This window comes from Marmota monax, unplaced genomic scaffold (genome assembly GCF_021218885.2).
Source record: "Marmota monax isolate L192 unplaced genomic scaffold, Marmota_monax_Labrador192_F-V1.1 WCK01_AAM20220418_F8-fsc01090, whole genome shotgun sequence".
NCBI classification, from domain to species: Eukaryota; Metazoa; Chordata; class Mammalia; order Rodentia; family Sciuridae; genus Marmota; species Marmota monax.
In genome coordinates, this window is record NW_026694907.1 from 1 (window position 1) to 21094 (window position 21094).

At 42.8% G+C, this 21094-nt stretch overlaps 1 protein-coding gene and 2 long non-coding RNA genes across 13 annotated transcripts in view; 2 read left to right on the top strand and 1 right to left on the bottom strand.

The window, feature by feature from the left end:
* The first annotated feature begins 13 nt into the window (after window positions 1-13).
* On the top strand, window positions 14-2587 carry LOC131423507 (uncharacterized). The gene is made up of 2 exons (XR_009225185.1): window positions 14-1601; window positions 1705-2587. It is a non-coding gene; the product is annotated as an uncharacterized LOC131423507 (long non-coding RNA).
* LOC124080952 (uncharacterized) lies at window positions 2272-7557 on the bottom strand. 3 transcript variants are annotated; one of them, XR_009225187.1, is made up of 3 exons: window positions 7348-7557; window positions 6637-7190; window positions 2272-6477 (listed from the first exon to the last, which is right to left on the bottom strand). It is a non-coding gene; the product is annotated as an uncharacterized LOC124080952 (long non-coding RNA). The 3 variants fall into 3 exon arrangements; XR_006847915.2 differs by having other exon boundaries at window positions 6637-6736; window positions 7089-7557; XR_009225186.1 differs by having other exon boundaries at window positions 6637-7557.
* The window catches only part of Adap2 (ArfGAP with dual PH domains 2), a gene marked incomplete at its 5' end in the record, with an annotated part of 31652 nt that continues 15808 nt past the window's right edge, over window positions 5251-21094 (top strand). For all 9 annotated transcript variants that reach the window (XR_006847914.2, XM_046427034.2, XM_046427033.2 and 6 more), the window contains 6 exon segments: window positions 5251-5383; window positions 6245-6375; window positions 7911-8002; window positions 9057-9136; window positions 10098-10210; window positions 18462-18608. Coding sequence is in view for 8 of the 9 variants with exons in the window: in XM_046427034.2 (XP_046282990.1) it covers window positions 5251-5383; window positions 6245-6375; window positions 7911-8002; window positions 9057-9136; window positions 10098-10210; window positions 18462-18608 (696 nt within the window).

Sequence of the window (21094 nt, forward strand, 5' to 3'; positions counted from 1 at the left end):
GATGTGGCTCAGGGGTTGAGTGCCCTGAGTTCATTCCCTGGTATCAAAAAAAAAAAAAAAAAAAAAAGAAAGAAGAAAAGAAAGAAAGTCTTCTGCTCTCATTATTTATTATTTTTTTTAATATTTATTTTTTAGTTGTAGTTGGACACAATACATTTATTTTATTTACTTATTTTCATGTGTGGATTGAACCCAGGGCCTTGCAAGTGCTAAGCGAGTGCTCTACTGTTGAGCCCCAACCCCAGCCCTGTTTATTATTTTTACTGCTACTTATTTTTTTGGCTTATGGAGCAAAGATTTATTGAATGTGCAGACAGGTGCTGGGGATACAACGAGAACAAAACTGGCCTGACCCCTGTTCTCATAAAGCTTTAAAGAATGAAGAAAGCCAGTCAATCAGCAAGTGATTACAACAGGGAGAGATGCTTGAAGAAATGGTTTTAAAAATGGAAAAAGCATGAAGCTCAAAGACAATCATTACAGCATTATGTATACCAGCAAAAAATTGGTCACAATCTATGTCTAACAGTAAAGAGAGATACATATTCCATGGGCTATCATGCTGCCATTAAAATGATCTCAGAGAGCATCCATGATAATGATATGAGACTTATTTTTTTTTTATTTTTTAGTTGTAGTTGGACACAACGCCTTTACTTTATTTATCTTTATGTGGTGCTGAGGATCAAACTCAGGCCTCACACATGTGAGACAAGCGCTATACCGCTGAGCCCTAGCCCCAGCCCCTGATATAACACTTATTATGTAAAAAAGTAAAAAACTAGCAGTGGTGGCACATGCCTGTAATCCCAGCAATTCAGGAGAAGCAAGGAGGAAGGAGGATTTCAAGTTCAAGGCTAGCCGTGGCCACTTAGCAAGACCCTATCTCAAAAAAATTAAAAAGGGCTGGGGATGTCTCTCAGTGGTAGAGTGCCTCCCCCACCCCAAAAAGTAGACAAAGGATATAAAAGAATATAAAGTTGTATGAAAACATATTCAATCATATTAAAATATACATAAAGCCCAGAAAGAAACTCACAAAAAAATGCTAATGATGGTTGAGAGCAGGACTATTCAAGGCACAGAATCAGGCTGAACTGCCGCTTTTGTAAGTCATGTTCTTCTGGCTCAACCTGAGTTGCTGGAGAAAAGGGCCCAAGGCACACTTGGATTCAAATCTTGCTCCAGTACCTTGCATCATCCAGTGTGTGCAGCACCTCACTTGTGTAACCTTAGACAATTTTTTTTTTTTTGGTTCCATGGATTGAACCCAGAAGCGCTTAACCACTGAACCACATTCCAAGCCACCCCCACCCCTTTTTTTGTTTGTTTGTTTTAAGATAGGGTGAGATAGGGTCTCACTCAGTTGCTTAGGGCCTCACTAAATTGCTGAGGCTGACTTTGAACTTGTGACCCTCCTGCCTCAGCCTCCTGAGCTGCCAAGATTCCAGGAGTGCGCCACCACGCCCAGCTTGGACAAATTTACTTAACCTTTCTAGGCCACCTAGTGTACCTCTCGGGATGGTGGCCAAGATGAAATGGAACAAGGAACGTAAGCATCCTGGAACACTCTAGTCCCCAGGCAAACAGTGGCCATGATAGTAAGTAGCATTTCCTTTCTTCTTTGGTTTTCAAACTTCCTATAGTTATAATTTTCTTTAAAATTCTAAAGCTAATAAACACAATTATTTGAATTTACAAAAGGTCATGCTCTGTTCCCTGGGGATCTGGAGCCTGTTCCTGGGAATGCGGTTGAAGGCTTTCTTCCAGCCCTGTTGTGACCCACTCAGCCAGAGAAAGACAGTGATCTGAGAACAGGGCTGCATATTTGTGCTCTGAAGGACCCTGGGAGCATTATTTAGAGAGGACATTCTCTCCCAGGCCTAAGCTGCTCTTTCACCCAGCAGCTGCAGACTGGACTAAGCACCCAGAGAGACCCACCCTGGCCCTGAAACCTTGCCTGAGTCCTGACAGCCTGTGGCACAATCCTCTTTCCTCAGGAGCAGCTTTTGGTTTCTGAACACAGAAGCTGAGCTCAACTTTATCATGTCCAGTACCCAGAAATGGGCTATAGCATTTCTGTGTGGGGTGAAGAAATTTCCAAAGAAATAAATGATAGTAAAATGTATACAGAGGCTGGAGTTGTAGTTCAGCGGTAGATCGCTTGCCTAGCATGTGTGAAGCACTGAGTTTGATCCTCAGCACCTCTGGACTTATTTTTATAAAAAATAAATAAATAAAATAAAGATACTGAGTCTTTCTACAACAACAACAAAAAATATATATATATATTTTTAAAAAGGGTACACATAGTGGGGTAGGGAGTGGGAGCATGGGAGGAATAGACGAACTCCAGATAGGGCAAAGGGGTGGAAGGGGAAGGGAGGGGGCAGGGGGTTAGAAATGATGGTGGAATGTGATGAACATTATTATCCAAAATACATGTATGAAGACACAAATTGGTGTGAATGTACTTTATATACAACCAGAGATATGAAAAAATGTGCTCTATATGTGTAATATGAATTGTAATGCATTCTGCTGTCATATATTAAAAAATCAATAAAAAATGGGGTACAAACTTTCAGTTATAAGATGAGCAATTTCTGGAGCTGGGACTGTAGCTCAGTAGTAGAGTGCTCGCCTCACACGTGTAAGACCCTGGGTTCAATCCTCAGCACCACATAAAAATAAATTAAAAAAAAAAAAGGTATTGTGTCCAACTACAACTAAAAGAAAAAATAATATAAAAAAAGATGAGCAATTTCTGGGGATGAATGTACAACCTTGGTGGTGATGGGTATGTTCTTTGTGATAATCATTACACAGTGTATATGTATATTGAATACATAAACATATTGCGTACATTAAATACATACAAAAGTAAACCCAAAAAATCCATAATGAGAAGACTAAAAGAGAGGTTTCAAGAAATAACCTGGACTAAACAACACCATGATAGGAGACCTGGATTTAGGTTTCTGTTCTGCTTCTTATTTGACTTCAGGACCTTGAAAAACTTAACTCCTGTAAGCCTCAGCTTTCTCTTCTGCAAAATGGCATAAATCCATGCTGCCCTCGGTGGGTGATCAGGGAGCACTAACAGATCAGATGCTGTGGAACTCTTCTGCAAAATACCCAAGAAGTATCAATTAGGGTTATCTCCCACGGGCCCCAAACAAAAAGGAAGAAGGAAGGAAAGAAACCTATCACAAATACAATACCAAAGTACTCTTTTTTTTTTTTTCTTTTCCTCTATGGATGACTGAAATTCCTCCTTAAGGCTTTTATTCGTGTTACATGGAAACATCCAAAAATAAGGCAAGGAAGAGGGGAAAGGAAGGAGACCTCTCAATCTCCGGCTCCTTACTGGGAATGAGATGCCATATTTTCTTTGGGTTGGTTCTGGGGGGCTTCCAGGGAGGAGACAGTGAGAGTCAAGGTGCCAGAGGAGAACATCTCAGCATCATAATTTTGCTCTGGCATTGGACAGAACACAAATGTCCTTGGCTTGAGCCCTTTTTCTTTCCTGTTCCCCCTCCCTCTGCCTTCCTACCATAGGTTGCCTTTCCCATCCTTCTCCTGGGAGATGTATTTCTGTCTCTTTTTTCATCTAAAGCAGAGGAAATGAATCATCTCTCGGCTTGTTTAGTAAACAGCCTCTTACTCCTGACCCCAGCCGGCTCTCCCAGCACCCTGTGGCTGCTCCAGTCAATACCCTCATGGCTGGTTGTTCTTCAGAATGTTTGTCCTCTGGGCCTGGTGGCTTGACCTCCTCTGCGCTGGGGATGATGGGAAATGACACATAGCATTCCAGATGACAATAACACAAGCTGGCCAGGAGGGCAAGGGAAGCAAGGGAACCACTGTGTTTTGAGAACACTGTGTGTCATTTCAAAGACCCGAATAGGCAGGCAGATCTCAAAATTCTCCTTTTACCCATGAGGAGTCCAAGGCTCAGAGAAGTGAAAAAGCTTGTCCAAGGACAAACAGCAGGTGATAGAGCCAATATTCAAACCTGAATTTGTGTATTCTTTGATTGGTTCCATTATATTATGGTGTGTGTATGTACGTGTATGTGTATATTTTGAATGTGGGTGTGGGCAGGTCAGCTACAATATCAGCTTCAGTCCATTCATCAGGATGGAAATCGAGCATCATGTGCATTAAGCCATATGCATGCCATAGATGGATGTTACCAACAAAGGAGATGTCAAGTACACACAGTATGCATTTTACCAGGAGGCAGATGAGTGTCTGAGGATGGTATCAAGAAGAGAAGGCCAAGCTCCGTGGCACATGCCAGTAATCCAGTGGCACAGGAGGCTGAGGCAGGAGGATTGCAAGTTCAAAGCCAACCTCAGCAATTTAGTGAGGCCCTAAGCAACTTATTGAGACCCTATCTCTAAATAAAATATAAAAAAGGGGCTGGGGATATGGCTCAGAGGTTGAATATCCCTGGGTTAAAATTAAAAAGGTGTGGGGGGGTAATGAAATGTTCATGTTCAAGACCATCTAAGCCCTGCCCACACCTTATGGTGATGGAACTTGACAGGACCCTGCTATGTCCAGGTGGTTCAGTTCCTGGTGAACACAGTCATGCAATTATTTTTCGATTTCCAAAAAATGTGCGGGTGCCATTTCTACGAGATAAAAGAGATACAGGAATAACACTGCTGATATCCAGCTCACTAGTGAAGACTCGTGGAATTAACCCAAGTATGTATCACTATGGTGCAAGGTGGACAGAAAGTGCCCAGGGCCAAAGGGGATGAACAAATCCTATCATAGAGTTCTAGAAGGACCAGAAGCTGGAGAGACTCTTTGATACTGGGTAGTAAGAAGGGTTTCTTGAGAAGGTGATGTTTGCAATATACCTATGTGCCGAAATAGATGTAAGATCCTAACAAAAGTTAGGTTCTGTTTAAGTTTTCCAAGGAGCCCCAAGATGTGGACATATGCCCTTATTCTTCCACTATAGCGGTGGAACCTGAGGCCCAAAGAGGCTGAACATTATTGTCCACAGTCTTGCAGCTAGGAAGTGGCGGGCCAAAAGTTGATCTTGCTCCAGGGCAACGACTCAAAGTCTGGTGTTCTTGCCCCTCCCCACCTGTGGAGGGGAGGGGCGGGACTGGCCCGGCCGAGGGCGGGGCAGAGGCCCTGGAGGGGCGGAGCTGGAGAGGCGGCGGGCTGGGTCCTTTTCGACGGTGGGGACTAGCGCACTGGTCATGGGCGGCCGCGGGCCCGGAGGCGGCCGGGCTGAGCCCTGCTGAGCCCGCCCCGCCCGCCATGGGCGACAGCGAGCGCAACAAGAAGCGGCTTCTGGAGCTGCTGCAGGCTGCGGGCCCCGGCAACGCGCACTGCGCCGACTGCGGGGCGGCGGGTAAGGGCGCAGCGGCGCGGGGCGCGCGGGGCGCGCGGGGCAAGTGCAGCTCCGGAGTTGGCCAGCCAGACTCTCCCCTACGAGCACACCGGGTCCGGTTCTATCTTCGTAGGACCCAGAAATGTCCCCTATTGAGCTTTGGGACCCGGACTCCCGTCCATCCAGACGGTGAGCCTCCCACCCGGACGCAGGATCCTGACTCCCGACTCCAGACCGGACGCGGATCTTTCCACGTCCTGGGACCCTCCCGATATTACATCCAGGAGCTGGGCACCCTGACCTTCCTGTCCACCGCCCCCACCACAGACACCCTACGGCTCAGGACCCAGCTCCCTGAGCCATCCCTCGAGACCTAGGCACTTCCCGCGCTCTGGATACAAACATCTCACTCACCGAGGAGCCCTAGACCTCAGCCCCAGGCCTCCTGATGGTCATGTGTCCCCTGTCCCTCCCCTGGACGCCTCCGAGATCTTTCCCTTTCCCTCTCCACCGCGATCAGACCTGAGGAGCCGTGATTCCGACCTGCCCACTTGCAGCTCCCAGCCCGTCGCTTGGCTGCCGGTCCTTCCCCGGTGCTCCTCTCAGTTCCCCCTCAGTTCTGTCACTTCCACGTCTCGCCCGCCTCGGCCTCGCCCCCATCCCTTGGAATCTCTCCAAGATCGTCACCCTGGTGGCCGCCGCGGTGGCGGGTGGGCCGACCACATTTCATGCTAGTAACTTAGCTGTTCCAAGGTGGGGAGCCCCGCACAGGCAGAGCTGGCCACAGCCTCCGGAATCCTGTCAGGTCCTATCTGTCCCAGAGCCCCAGTCCAGCTTTGGTTTCTTGGCTCAGCTCTGCTCAGCTACCCTCCTGCCCCGCAGATCCCGACTGGGCCTCTTACAAGCTGGGAATCTTCATCTGTCTCCACTGCTCTGGCGTCCACCGCAACTTCCCGGACATCAGCAAAGTTAAATCCGTGAGACTCGACTTCTGGGACGACAGTATTGTGGAGGTAGAAGGGTGTGCAGGTGGAATTGCAAAGTTGGGGTGGAGACAGGGAGTGGGTGTTCCCAGTCCAGAGAAGAAGAAACTGAAGCCCAGCGAGTGTCAGAGACTAACAGAGGAAACACAGTAGACGGCATTTTAGACAGAGGCCCTAAGGACGTAATCTGACTCATCACTTGCTCACTTAGAAGCCCTGAGGCCCTGAGCTACTTACTTAATCCTAGCTGTGAACTCTTAGTTTCCACATCTGTATTATAGGCATACCTACCTTCTCGTAGGGATGCTAGAAGCATTAAATGCAGGCTCATTTGAGGAATAAAGTAGGCAGTCAATTAACAGTTGCTCTTATCATCAATGGAAGTCCTAGACTGGGAGAAGAGAAACATGCTATGGTCCTCCTGCCCTCCCGGAGGTGGGAAGAGGACCACTTTGCTTTACTGCCCTGTGGGCACTGAGGACTCCCTTAAGGGGGGGGAGTAACATTTTGGCCAGGTAAATCTTCGGAGAGCAGGCAGTTTTATACTGTACTTGTTGGCTGAGGGGTTCAAGAACAATTGGGGAAGCAGATCAAATGACTTAGCACCCACTCTGTGTCAGGAACCGTCCCAGAAAACCACTGGGATGGATGTTTTACTTATTCAGCTAAAACATAGTTACTCTAAGCCTACTATGTGTTAGGTGCTGGGAGAGAACAGTGGACAAGACAAGGTCCTTGCTTACCTGGGACTTAGATTCTAGTTCAGAAGTCAATCTGTACATAAACCTGAAGCGTTTTATTTGTGCCTTTTCTTCATTTTTATATGTGAGATCTCAGGGTCAGTCCTGGAATAAATGGCAGAATCTCAACCCTGTTGGGATCCAAACCTGGTACATATCCTGTGACATAGCCCAACAGCTCCCAGGAAGGTGAAGAGTACGGTTCACTCTAACCAAGGGTGTCCCTTCAAAACCTGGCGTTTCTTCCCACTGCTGCTCTCACCTAGATATGCTACCTCCACCGTCCACTCTGGTCCACTGATCACCCTGACATATGTATTCTATGGGGCCAGCACCCACTTCCATCCTCCAGCTGCCTCTGTCTTTTGAAGACATTTAGAGCTGCTGGGGGTCCTGCCATCTGCGAAAGGAGTAGGTGAAAGAATGTGAGCTTTGGAGTCAGACAGGTCTAGGTTCAAATTCCAGTTTTCCACTTCTAGCTATGTTGCCAAGGACAAATCATTAAGCCTCTCTGAGCCCAAGTTGCCTCATCTCTAAAATGAAGATGGCCATATTAAAATGGCTAAGGGTATCCAATGAGTCACTGTGTAAGAATTGTGAAGTATTGTTTCCGTTTGAAGCATGGATATCATTGCCCCTCATTGGTCAGCCTGGGACTTCCTGGCAGTGCAATTAGCAGGCCTGGTGGGACATGTCCTTCTTGGGGGCAGTTCCTTCTGACCCAGCCTAGAAGCCAGCGAGACCTATAGCCTTCTGGGTAGACCAGGGTTTCATTTCACATTTTTCCAAGTTCTAAGATTATCTTAAATTGCTGTTGTCTTGCAGTTTATGACTCACAATGGGAACCTCCGCGTGAAGGCCAAGTTCGAAGCCAGAGTCCCAGCTTTCTACTACGTCCCCCAAGCCAATGACTGCCTGTAAGTGGGCAATTCTTTAGGGGCTGGCTGAGAGGTTTCCTGGGTCCCATCCCCCAAACCTCTACCCCATCTCGGATGCCTTTGTCTGTGGCAATCTCTCCTGTGGACCAGGTCAGCAGGTAGATCCAGCAGTGCATCTGATACCATCACAAATGAATCCTGATTTAAACTAGGCATGATGGCACCTGCCTATACCTCAGCTACTCAGAAGGCCAAGGCAGGAGGATTGCAAGTTTGAGGCAATTGAAAGTTTGGCCAGCTTAGTGAGATCCTGTCTCAAAAAAAAAATAATAAAAAGGGCTGAGAATGTAGCTCAGTGATAGTACACCTGAATTTAATCCTCAGTACTGAAAAAAAAAAAAAAAAACCTTAAGGCTTAAGCCTCTTTCTACCTCTGTTGTTTGGTATGTCATTTCCCTCTTTGGGCCTCAGTTTCCATTGCTGTGAGATGGGGAATTTTCTGAACTGTCTATCACTCTGCCTCCTATGTTCTGAGAGCCTACAGGTGGTAGAGGAGAGATGTGGGTATTTTAATAGAAAAATGTGTTTCAGCTACTTCCTGTTGAGTGTTCTGTCTAGGACTATCCCACCTCAGCTCAGGTTGACTACAAAAACTTGCTTAAGCTGCAGATCCTTAAATAATAACTATAAAAGTGCTGGGCATAGTGGCGCATGCCTGTAATTCCAGCAGTTTGGGAGGCTGAGGCAGAAGGATAGTGAGTTCTAAACCAGCCACGGCAACATAGCGAGACCTTGTCTCAAAATAAAAATATAAAAAGGGATGGGGATGTGACTCAGGGGTTAAGTGCCCTTGGATTTAATCCTCAGTACCATAAATAAATAAATAACCATAAAAGAAATAACAGCTGTCAAGTGTGGTGGCACATGCCTGTAATCCCAGCTACTTGGGAGGCTGAGGCAGGAGAATCACAAGATCAAGGCCAACTTCAATAATTTAAATGAGACTCTGTCTCAAAATAATAAAAAGGACTAGGGAATAAGTCAGTGGTAGAGTGCTTCTGGATTCATCTGACCAAAGGTTCTCTGTTTTTAGGGTGTTAAAGGAACAGTGGATTCGAGCTAAGTATGAGAGACAGGAGTTTATGGCTGATGGGAAAGCAGTCCCTCCCCCAGGTAAGGTAATTTTTGTATCTTGTGGAATCAGTGTTCTGATGAGCCCTACCAACAAAATGCCGACTATTAGGAGCAAAATCCATCCATGAGATGTCTGTTGCCCTGGCTTTGCCCACAGTATCCAAGGGGTGGATATCTGCACCTTGAAACAGCTAGAAAATCAGCAAGTGGGGTCTTGCAGTCTGAACAGCAGAGAAGCATCTAGGTCTCAGATCCTTGCAGGGCCACAGGTGTATGCAGAATCTTAGCAAGAATTGTAGGACGATTTCCACACCGGGCAGGCCCATTAAACAAGGCATGGCGCTCCTGGCTAATGCCATTCCTGGTGCAGCTCACAGCTTAGTGAGGAGCATGGGCTGCCTTTCAGCTTCCCTTTCTGCCATTGTAAGGGCACAGCCTCATTGGTGGCCATGAATCTATGGCAGTTTTTAGCCTACTGCCCTGAGTCCAAGCTGACAGTGACCCAGAGAGCAAAGAGTGGCAACTCTTGGAGAAACAGAGGCAGCTAACTTTAGCTACCAGGAGCACCAATTAGTCTTCATACCAGCAAGCACCTTGAGGCCACTCATTATTTCCAAAGTTTCATGAGGCTGATGGCCATGTGAAGTTGGGCCGGACCACATATATTTAGGCTTCTTCCAAAATCCTTCCAGTTTGTCAAGACATAGACTACTTAAGGTTTATTGTGTCTCCAAGTGAGACAGCCTGATACCATGGAGAGCCAAGAAAGCCAGGTTTTGCACGGGGTGGGAGTGGAGGGGTCTGACTGAGATGATAAGCCATAGCAAAGCTGGCCCCAGGCAAGACCCTTGCTCCCTGCAGCTGACATAGCCAGTTAGATTGGGGGTATCTAGGCCACAGGTGGAGGGTTCTTTCTGCCCCTGAAACTCTAAGAGGTTCCTGAGCCATTTGTGCATCCTAAGGTCATGGGCATTCACTTCTTCTCTCCCTGGTGGTCAAGGTAACCGAGAAGGAATCCTGTGGAAGCGGGGAAAGGACAATGCACAGTTTCTGAGAAGGAGATTTGTCCTGCTGGCAAGAGAAGGACTCCTGAAGTACTACACCAAGGAGGAGGTAGGAGGCCAGACGGGCCAGGGGCTTCCTCCCTCCTCACTAACCAGCCTTCTTGTTAATGGATGGGCTTGGTCTTGTGGATAATTTCAGATCCTGCGAGACACCACATTCTCCTCCTTTTCCTTGGTTAGGCAATTAATCCAATCCACTGAAAACACACTCTTTGTTCATATAGAATCAGCTTAAACTAGTTCAATTTTGGTTTGGGTTGGTTTTTGAAACAGGGTCTCACTATGTTGCCCAGACTGGTTTTTCTTTTTCTTTTCTTTTCTTTTTTTTTTTTTTTTTTTGGTATCAGGAATTGAACTCAGGGGCGCCCTCACTTAATTGCTGAGGCTGGCTTTGAACTTGCAGTCCTCACTGCCTCAGCCTCCTGAGCTGCTGGGATTACAGGCGTATACCACCACGCCTGATCCCAGGCTTGTCTTGAACTCCTGGGTTTAAGAAGTCCTCCTGCCTCAGCCTCTCAGGTAGTTAAGACTGCAGGTGTGTGCAACCATGTCATGCAACTGGTCCATGTTTAAGCCTCTGATGATCGCTTGATTTTATTTCATTTATCCATTCATTTAAATATTTATTGAACACCTACTCTGTGGTAGGGACTGGGGATATAGCAATGAACTAAACAATTCCATAACTCTCATGGGACTTTTATTCTAGTGGAAAAAGACAGCAACCAACACATTGTATCCATGTGTATTAAGTGGCATATGGGTGATTGACTAGAGAATGGTCAGGAAAGGCCTCTCTGGTGATGGGTGAGCAGAGATCTGAATAAACATGAGGAATAAGTTATGTGGGGACGTGAGGAAGAGAAGGAGGGACAAGGGAGCACTATGTACAGAAGCCTTGAGCACATCATGGTGAGCATATACACCTTTGTGCCAATTAGAAAAAAAAAATGGCCCCATTAGAGGGTGTGACCCAAAACCCTGGTCCCAGTAAGCAGAAACCTGGACTGCAGCTTTCACCCCACATTTTATGCCATGCAGAAACCCAGCCCTAGGCCACTGCCCTGGCCCTGTGTTGGGTATTAGGTGACCAAGTGACTGAGTAAGCAAGCAAAAGAATGGAGGGAGACGAAGTCACTTAATGGAGACTTTGTAGGCCACAGTAAGACGTGTGTCCACGTGCACAGACAGACACGGCTGGGAATCAAACCCGCAGATTTTTTTTTTTTTTTTATGGTGCTGGGAATTGAACCCAGGTTCTCCTGCATAAACCCAGAGATTTTTAAAGATCAGCTTTGTCGAAATATAATTTATACACCATACAATTCAACCATTTAAAGTATACAAGCAATGACTTTTAGTATATTCAAAAGTTGTATAACTATTATTACAACCAGTTTGGGAACTTTTTCATAGTTTCAAAAAGAAGCCCTACACCCTTACCATCACTTCTCACTCCACCCCTACCTCTATTCCCAAGGGCAATCTCTAGGCTACTTTTTGTCTGTAGATTTGCCTGTTCTGACATTTTATATTAACAGAATCCTGCATTATGTGCATACTTCTCTCACTTAGCCTGATGTTTTTAAAGTTCATCCATGTTTTAGCATGTTTCAGTACTTCGTTTCTTTGTTTATTTTTTCTTGCTGAATAATATTTTACGGTATGTGTGACATTTAATTTTACTTATTTATTTGGTACTAGGGATTTAACCCCGGGGTGCCCTATCATTGAGCGACATTCCCAACCCTTTTTATTTTTTACTTTGAGACAGGGCCTGTCTAAAGTGCTGAGGCTGGCCTCAAACTTGAGATCTTCTTGCCTCAGCCTCCCAAGATGCTGGGATTTCAGGTGTGCACCATCTCTCCCAGCAGTATGACATTTTATTTACTCACTCATCAGTTGATGGGAATTTGAATCGTTTCCACTTTGGGGATATTATGAATAATGCTGCTAGCGACGTACAAGTTTTCAGGTGAATAGGTTTCCATTTTTCTTGGGTGTACTTAGGAATAGAATTGTTCTTGATCCACTTTGAGTTGAGTTTTGTGCAGGGTGAGAGATAAGGGTTCAGTTTCATTCTCCTACTTACGGATTTCCAGTTTTCCCAGAACCATTTGTTGAAGAGGTTATCTTTCCTCCAATGTAGGCTTTTGGCACCTTTGTCTTGTATGAGATAACTGTATTTATTTGGGTTTGTCTCTATGTCTTCTATTCTGTTCCATTGTCTTAATATCTGTTTTGGTGCTAATACTATGCTGTTTCTGTAATATAGTAATATTTTAAAAAATATCTTTAGTCCTAGATGGACACTTTTTTTTTTTTTAAGAGAGAGTGAGAGTGAGAGAATTTTTTAATATTTATTTTTTAGTTTTCGGTGGACACAAAAAGTTTTGTTTCCTGATGTGTCTTGTCTGGTTTTGGTATTAGGATGATACCAGCTTCATAGAATGAGTTTGAAAAGGTTTCCTCCTTTCCTGTTTCTTGGAATAACTCAAGGAGGATTGGTGTTAGGTCTTTGAAGTTCTGGTAGAACTAGGCTGAGAATCCGTCTGGTCCTGGGCTTTTCTTTGTTGGTAGGCTTTTGATGGCATCCTCAATTTCAATTGCTTAAAGTTGATCTGTTTAAATTTTCTATGTCCTCCTGATTCAGTTTGGGTAGGTCATATGTCTCTAGAAATTTGTCCATGTCTTCAAGATTTTCTAAGTTTCTAATTATCATCTGTATTCCAGTAGTGCCTATGGTAATATTTCTTTTTTCATCATGAATTTTAGTAATTTGTGGGTTTTCCCCCTTATCTTGGTTAGCTTGGCTAAGGGTTTTTCAATTTTATTTATTTTTTCAAGGAACCAACTTTTGTTGATTTTTTTAATTGTTTTTTTTTGTTTGTTTGTTTGTTTCAATTTTGTTGATTTCAGCTCTGAATTTAATTATTTCCCATCTTCTACTACTTCTAGTGTTGATTTGTTCTTCTTTTTCTAGGGCTTTGAGATGTAATGTTAGGTTATTTCATTGGTGACTTTCTATTCTTTTTTTTTTTTTTAAAGAAAGAAAGAAAGAGAGAGAGAGAGAGAGAGAGAGAGAGAGAGAGAGAGAGAGAGAATTTCAAATTTCAATATTTATTTTTCAGTTTTCGGCAGACACAACATCTTTGTTTGTATGCTGAGGATCGAACCCGGGCCGCACGCATGCCAGGCGAGCGCGCTACTGCTTGAGCCACATCCCCAGCCCACTTTCTATTCTTTTAATGAATGAACTCAATGCAATGAACTTTTTTCTTAAAACTGCCTTAATAGTGTCCCGGAGATTTTGATATGTTGTATCGCTATTCTCATTTATCTCTAAGCATTTTTTTCATTTCATCCCTGATTTTTTCTGCTATACATTTGGTCATTAAAAAGTGTATTATTTAGTCTCCAGGAGTTAAGTAGCTTCTATTTTTTATTTTATCATTGATATCTAATTTCATTACATTATGATCTGATAGAATGCAAGGCGTTATGTCTATTTTTTATTTGCTAAGAATTGCTTTGTGACCTAAGATATGGTTTATGTTAGAGAAGGTTCTGTGTGCTGCTGAGAAGAAGTATATTCAGTCATTGATGGATGAAATATTCTATAAATGTCTGGTACGTCTAAATTATTAATTATAGTTTTTAGTTCTACAGCTCCTTTAGTTTTTGTTTGGAAGATCTATCCAGTAGTGAGAGAGGTGTGTTTAAGTAACCCAGTATTATTGTATTGTGGCCTATTTGATTCTTGAAATTAAGAAGGATTTGTTTGATCTTTGTAAATGCTCCATTGTTTGAGGCATAAATTTTTATGATTGTTATGTCTTCTTGATGTATAATTCCATTAAGCAGTATGAAATGTTCTTCTTTGTCCCCTCTGATTAATTTTGGCTTGAGGTCCACTTTGTGATATGAGGCTAGAAACCCCTGCTTGTGTATGAGATGCCCGTGAAAAATATGCTTTTTCCCATCCTTTTTACCTTCAGTCTGTGGATGTCTTTGCCTATGAGGTGAGTCTCTTGGAGACACCCATATTGTTGGATCTGTTTTTTAATATAGTCTGCCAGTCTATTATTTTTTTTTAAATATTTATTTAGTTAGTTAGTTTTCAGCAGACACAACATCTTTGTTTGTATGTGGTGCTGAGGATTGAACCCAGGCTGCAAGCATGCCAGGCGAGCGCGCTACCGCTTGAGCCACATCCCCAGCCCAAGTCTATTCTTTTTGACTGATGAGTTTAGGCTATTTATATTCAAGGTTATTATTGAGAAATGATTTTATTTCCTATCATTTTGATTTATTGCTGGTCTTAATTTGAATTAGTTTCTTCTTTGATTGACTATTATTCTGTGTAGTTCCTCACTTTGCTGGTTTTCAATTTTATTTTTTATTGCTTCTTCATGAAATATTTTATTGAATATGTTCTGGAGTGCAGGCTTTCTATTGTGAATTCTTTTAACTTTTGTTTATCATGGAAGGAAGGTCTTTATTTCATTGTCAATTCGGAAGCTTAATTTTGCTGGGTAGAGTTTTTGTGGTTGGAATCCATTTTCTTTCAGAGGTTGGTATATATTATTCCAAAACCTCCTAGCTTTGAGGGTCTGGGTTAAGAAATCAGCTGAAATCCAGATTGGTTTCCCTCTAAATGTGAACTATCATTTTCCTCTGGCAGTCTTTAAAATTCTACCCTTCTTCTGTATGCTAGACATTTTCATAATAATGTGCCTTGGTATGGGTCTGTTGTAATTTTGTATATCTGGAATCCTGTTAGCCTCCTGTATTTGATTTTACATTTCATTCTTAAGGTTTTGGAAATCTTTTGATATTATTTCTTTGAAAAAATTGTGCCTTCCTTTTGTATCTCTGCGCCTTCATCTATTCTGATAAATCTTATATTTGGTATTTTCATGTTATCCCATGTTTCTTAGAAGTTCTGTTCATGGTCTCTTTTTTTTAAAGAGTATCAAATTGTTTTATTACAAAATTTAACACCATTTACTGGTCATCCACTTTTCTAAAAATCACAAACACAAGAAAAGAACAAATTCATCTAAGGTTCACCAGCCCTGGGAAGATAGGAAAAAGCCCTGAACAGGGAACCTGCAAATATTTTCCTTATGCCTGATGTCTTAGCATCCTACTTCACTCTAGGCTTCCACTTTTTGTCACCTCTGACAAGGGGAGGAAACTGGCTAGAAGAATCACTGACAAGAAGGTCACAACCAACTTGAAGGCTATGTGATACTAAGGGCTTGTACATTCTAGTTTGTAACTCTGAAAAATGATATCAGATAAGCACTGTCAAAATACCTATTCCCGGGCTGGGATTGTGCCTCAGGTAGAGCGCTCGCCTAGCACGGGCAAAGGCATTGTGTTGTGTCCATCTACACCTAAAATATAAATATTAAAAAAAACAGCAATGACTTTATTTATTAAAAAAAAAAAAACTATTCCCCACTAACATTTACTGTCCTTATTCTCTGAATTACCTTTGGACTGGTTGTGTTATTTCATTTTAGCTTATGTTTATCCCAGAGCACAAACCCTAAAATCCATGTGCAGTCTCCATGTTCAAGTTTAGAATTGTTTCAGACAACCCCAGTGGCTCTATTGTTCATGCTCTATAGTATGTACTGGGTGTCATACCCTTGCACAAGCAGGTCAAGTGGCAGCCCAGTGCAGAGGGCACACAGGAACAACTTTCCCACTGCCAATCTTATTCCTGCTCTATCTGGACACTGCCCCACAGTTCAGGTAGATTTTTTTTATTTCAGTGGCCCCAACTGAATGAAGTCATATACTCATGGATCAGGAATCCAATTCTTCACCATTAATTAAATGGGGTTTTCAAACAGTGCCAGGAATATTCTTAGGAAATGTCCTGGGACTGGGCTGGTGGGTTCTTGATCTCTTGCTTGGAGGGGACACTGGCACAGCTTATTTTTTTCTGGGCCACCAGGAACTCATGAATCATTTGAGCTGATATTAACCCTCTTTCAGAAAAGTAATCAGCAAAGATTTTATCCCATTCTATAGGTTCTCTCATAACATTCTTAATTTTTTTTCTGCACAGAAGCTTTCTAATTTGATGCCAATCGCTTTATTAATTCTTACCATTTTTTCTTGAGCTTTAGAGGTCATATTGACAAAGTCATTGCTCATACCTATATGTTTTAGTGTTGTTGATCTTACGTTTCTTGTTTTTTTTTTTTGCACTGGGGATTGAACCCAGGGGCACTTAACCACTGAGCCATACCCTGAGCCTTTAAAAAAATATTTTATTTAGAGACAGGATCTCATTAAATTGCTTAGGGACTCACTAAGTTGGTGAGGCAGGCTTTGAACTTGCCTCCTCCTGCCTCACTCAGCCTCCCAATCCTCTGGGACTATAGATATGTGCCACTGTGCCTGACTCTTACGTTTTCATCTACGAGTTGTATAGTTTCTAGGTCCTTGATCCATTTTGAGTTAACTTTTATTCAGGGTGAGAGATAAAGGTCTAGTTTTATTCTAGACCCTTATCTCTTACCAGTTGTCCCAGAACAATTTGTTAAAAAGTCTATCTTGAGCTGGGGTTGTGGCTCAGTGGTAGAGTTTTTGCCTAGCATGTGTGAGGCCCTGGGTTCAATTCTCAGCACCACATAAAAATAAATAAAATAAAGGTCCATTGACAACTAAATATAAAAAAAAAAAATTCTGGGGCTGGGGATGTGGCTCAAGCGGTAGCGCGCTCGCCTGGCATGCGTGCGGCCCGGGTTTGATCCTCAGCACCACATACAAAGATGTTATGTCCTCCAATAACTAAAAAATAAATATTAAAAATTCTCTCTCTCTCTCTCTCCTCTCTCTAAAAAAAATTGTCTTTTCTCCAATTTATGTTTTTGGCACCTTTGTCAAGGATCAGATGACTGTATCTGTGTGGGTTTGTTTCTTCTCTCTATTTTTATATATATATATATATATATATATATATATATATATATATATATATATAATTAGTTGTAGATGGACACACTAACTTTATTTTTATGTGGTACTGAGGATTGAACCCAGGGCCTCACACATACTAGGCAAGTGCTCTACCATTGAGCTATAACCCAGCCCCTGTGTGGGTTCATTTCTGTGTCTTCTATTCTATACTGTAGGTTGGTGCATCTGTTTTTATTTCCAGTACCTTGCACTTTTTGTTACTATAGCTCTGTAGTATAATTTAAAGTTAGGTTTTGTGATGCCTCCAGCATTGCTTTTTTGGCTTAGAATTACTTTGGCTATCCTGGGTGTTTTATTCTTCCAAATGAATTTTAGGACTGCTTTTCCTAGTATTCTTGATATTTTGATGGGCATTACATTAAATCTGTATATTACTTTTGGTAGTATGGCCATTTTGACAATATTAATTCTGCCCATTCACTTCTTTCATTTTGTTCAATTTCTTTCTTCAATATTCTGTAAGTTTTCATTGTAAAATTATTTCATCTCCTTGATTAGATTTATTCCCAGGTATTCTTTTTAAGCTAATGTGTAATTTTTGTAACACATTGATTTTTTTGAAGCCATTTATTCTTGGTATATCAGAAAGCTATTCATTTCTCTATGTTGATTTTGTAACCTGCTATTTTGCTGAATTTGTTTTTTTAGCTCTAGCAGTTCTTTGGTGGGGCTTTTTGGATCTTCTAAGTATAGAATCGTATCATCTGCAAACAGTGGTAATTTAACTTCTTCCTTTCTTATTTTTATTCCTTTTATTTTATTCTCTTAACTAATTGCTCTGGATAGAACTTCCAGTATTATATTAAATAGAAGTGGTAAAATTGGACATCCTTTTTTTGTTTCAGATTTTAAAGAAAATGTTTTCCATTTTTCCCCATTCATTATGATGTTGGCTTTGGGTTTTTCATAGATAGCCTCGATGGTGTTCAGGTAGTTTCCTTCTATCCCTAGTTTCTTCAATGTTTTTACATGAATGGGTGTTGAATTTTGTTGAAGGCTTTCTCTGAATCTTTGAGATAATTAAGTGATTTTTGACTTTGATTATATTTTTATGTGATGAATTACATTTATTGATTGTATATGTTAAACCATCCTTGCCCTCCTTGGTCTTTTTACTATGTTGTCAAATAAAATTTTCTTAGATTCTATTAAGGATTTTTGCATCTAAGTCAGGGCAAAGAACATTAAAGTCCAGACTTACATGTTGTTTTTTCGTTTGCATTAAGGGCCTTGGTGAAGGTGATGAGAAGTCACCTGTTGACTGTCAGCATCTGGAGTATCTTCTTTCTCTCTTTCAGAGTAAAGGCCCTAAAGCTGTCATCAACATCAAGGACTTGAATGCCACTTTCCAGACAGAGAAGATAGGGCACCCGCACGGGCTGCAGATCACCTACAGGAGAGAGCGCCACATCAGGAACCTGTTTGTGTACCACGAGAGTGGGAAGGTGAGATGGCTGGAGTCCCACCCCAGCTGCCGGTCCAGCTCACCACCATCCTTGCTCATTGCACAATGTGTTCAGCTGCCTCTGAAGACTTATTGCTGCCTCTTGCCTTAATCTGTTTTCAGTTTCCAGTGTGACACAGAGGTCTGAAGAAGGCAGAGTGACATGTGGGAGAGGAACCTGGCAGATGCCATGGTCCTATACGAACAGTGCACAATCACCAGTGGGAGTCCAGTTAGCAGAAGGGACTATGCCTAAGAATGGTACATCCAGATAGGGCCTGAGTTTCTGAATACAGAAGGAGGAATGGCTAACTCAGGATAGGGCCTTTCTGCTCAGCCACTGTCCTGGACCAACAGCATTGGCATCACTTGGGAACTTGTTAGAACCAGAGTCCCAAGTCCATCCCAGACCTACTGAATTAGAAAGTTCCCTTCAACAGGATCCTTAGGTGATCCCAAAGCATGTGAAAGTTTGAGAAGTGTTACTTAATGGTCTGCAGATCAGCCCAGAGAAGAGAAGGCCAATAGTCCAGGTTTGAGAGAGTACACAGGGTCAGATCCTGACCACATGATGGGGGCAGGGAACAGAGGTGCTAAGTAGTGGGTAGAGGGAAGTCGGGGTTTACATTTTGTGGGCATCTATTAACTCTGCTGTTCTATACAGTATTTTTTATAATATTTATTTTTTATTTGTAGTTGTCAATACTTTTATTTTTTATTTTTTTAAATTTTAAAAATTTATTTATTTTTTTAATAAGTGCCTTTTATTCATTTATTTTTTTAGAGAGAGAGAGAGAGAGAGAGAGAGAGAGAATTTTTATTTATTTATTTATTTTAGTTTTCGGCGGACACAACATCTTTGTTTGTATGTGGTGCTGAGGATTGAACCCGGGCCTCACGCATGCCAGGCGAGCACGCTACTGCTTGAGCCACATCCCCAGCCCCTTATTTTTTATTTTTTATGTGGTGCTGAGGATTGAACCCAGGGCCTCGCACATGCTAGGCAAGTACTCTACCGCTGAGCCACAATCCAAGCTCAGCATTTATATATCTACACACACACACACACACACACACACATAGTTGTCAATGGACCTTTATTTTTATTTATTTATTTTTTTTATGTGGTGCTGAGGATCGAACCCAGTGCCTCACACATGCTAGGCAAGTGCTCTGCCACTGAGCTACAGCCCCAGCCCCTGCATTTCTTAATCCTGTAAACAACCATGGAGGGCTAGGGTTGTGGCTCAGCGGTAGAGCACTGGGCTAGCACGTGCAAGGACCTGGGTTCAATCCTCAGCACGACGTAAAAATAAATAAATAAAATAAAGGTATTGTCTCCATCTACAAAATAAAAAAATAAAATGTTTAAAAAAAAAAAAACAACAACCATGGAAATGTCTTGTCCCCTTGCTCCCGAGGCATGAAAATTAGTATCATACAGCCAATGATTCTCGGGCCCTTTGCATCCATTTTACCACTCCACGTGCCTCTGTGGGTCACCCTGTCAGCAGCCTTCGCAGACTCCTTCGTCTACTCCACAGTCTACCTGGGTGCCTGGTGGCAGGGATTTGGAGTCAAAGTTAGAGCCCCGGCTCTGCTGCTCTCGGCTATGTTGCTGGGGCAGGTCGCTCCCCTGTGCTTGTTTTTGGATTCTGGCACCCATCTCTCAGAGGGACTTTAAGAGCTGAATGACCATGAACCAGGGATGTGAAAGATTTCATCACCATTACGTGCATTACAAACATTACTTGTTACGGTTGATATTTGCTCATGACTGTAGCAGATATCAAGGGCAAAGTCTTGTAGTCATTTATTCATTTACGAACTCACTCTTTTAACAAATTCTTCTTGAGCCCCTGCAGTGTGTGAAGGGTCTAGGGAGTGTCATCATGAATGGTGCAGAGTCATGGGCCTCAAGGATCTCACAGTCTAGGGAGGGAGGAGGACAGGGAAATAGGCACTGACCATGCCCTGTGATGGGTGGCCATGCTGGGGACACACAGAAGACGTGTGTTTTTAGTATGTGTGCAGGAGGGTCAAGAAGGCTTTCCAGAGGAAAGTTTCTATTTAAGAATTTGGGGGATTCTGCTAAAAAGGAGCATTCTACCATGGTGTAAAGGGCATGGTATAAAGAGCATGGTGGCCATGCCTGTAATCCCAGTAGCTCAGGAGGCTGGGGCAGGAGGATCATGAATTCAAAGCCAGCCTCGGCAACTTAGTGAGGCCCTAAGCAACTCAGTATCTAAATAAAATATAAAAAGGGCTGTGGATGTGGCTCAGTGGTTAAGCACCCTTGGATTCAATCCCCAGCATCACACACACACAGAAAAAGGAGTACAATCTGGTTTAAAGAAGCATGAACAGGAAGGGGACAGAAGTATTTGTTTTAAGGGCCAGAAGTACTGCTGGGCCTCCTGAGAGATTAAAATCAGGAACTAACACTCATCTCTCCTCTCCTCTCTCTCTCTCTCTCTCTCTCTCTTT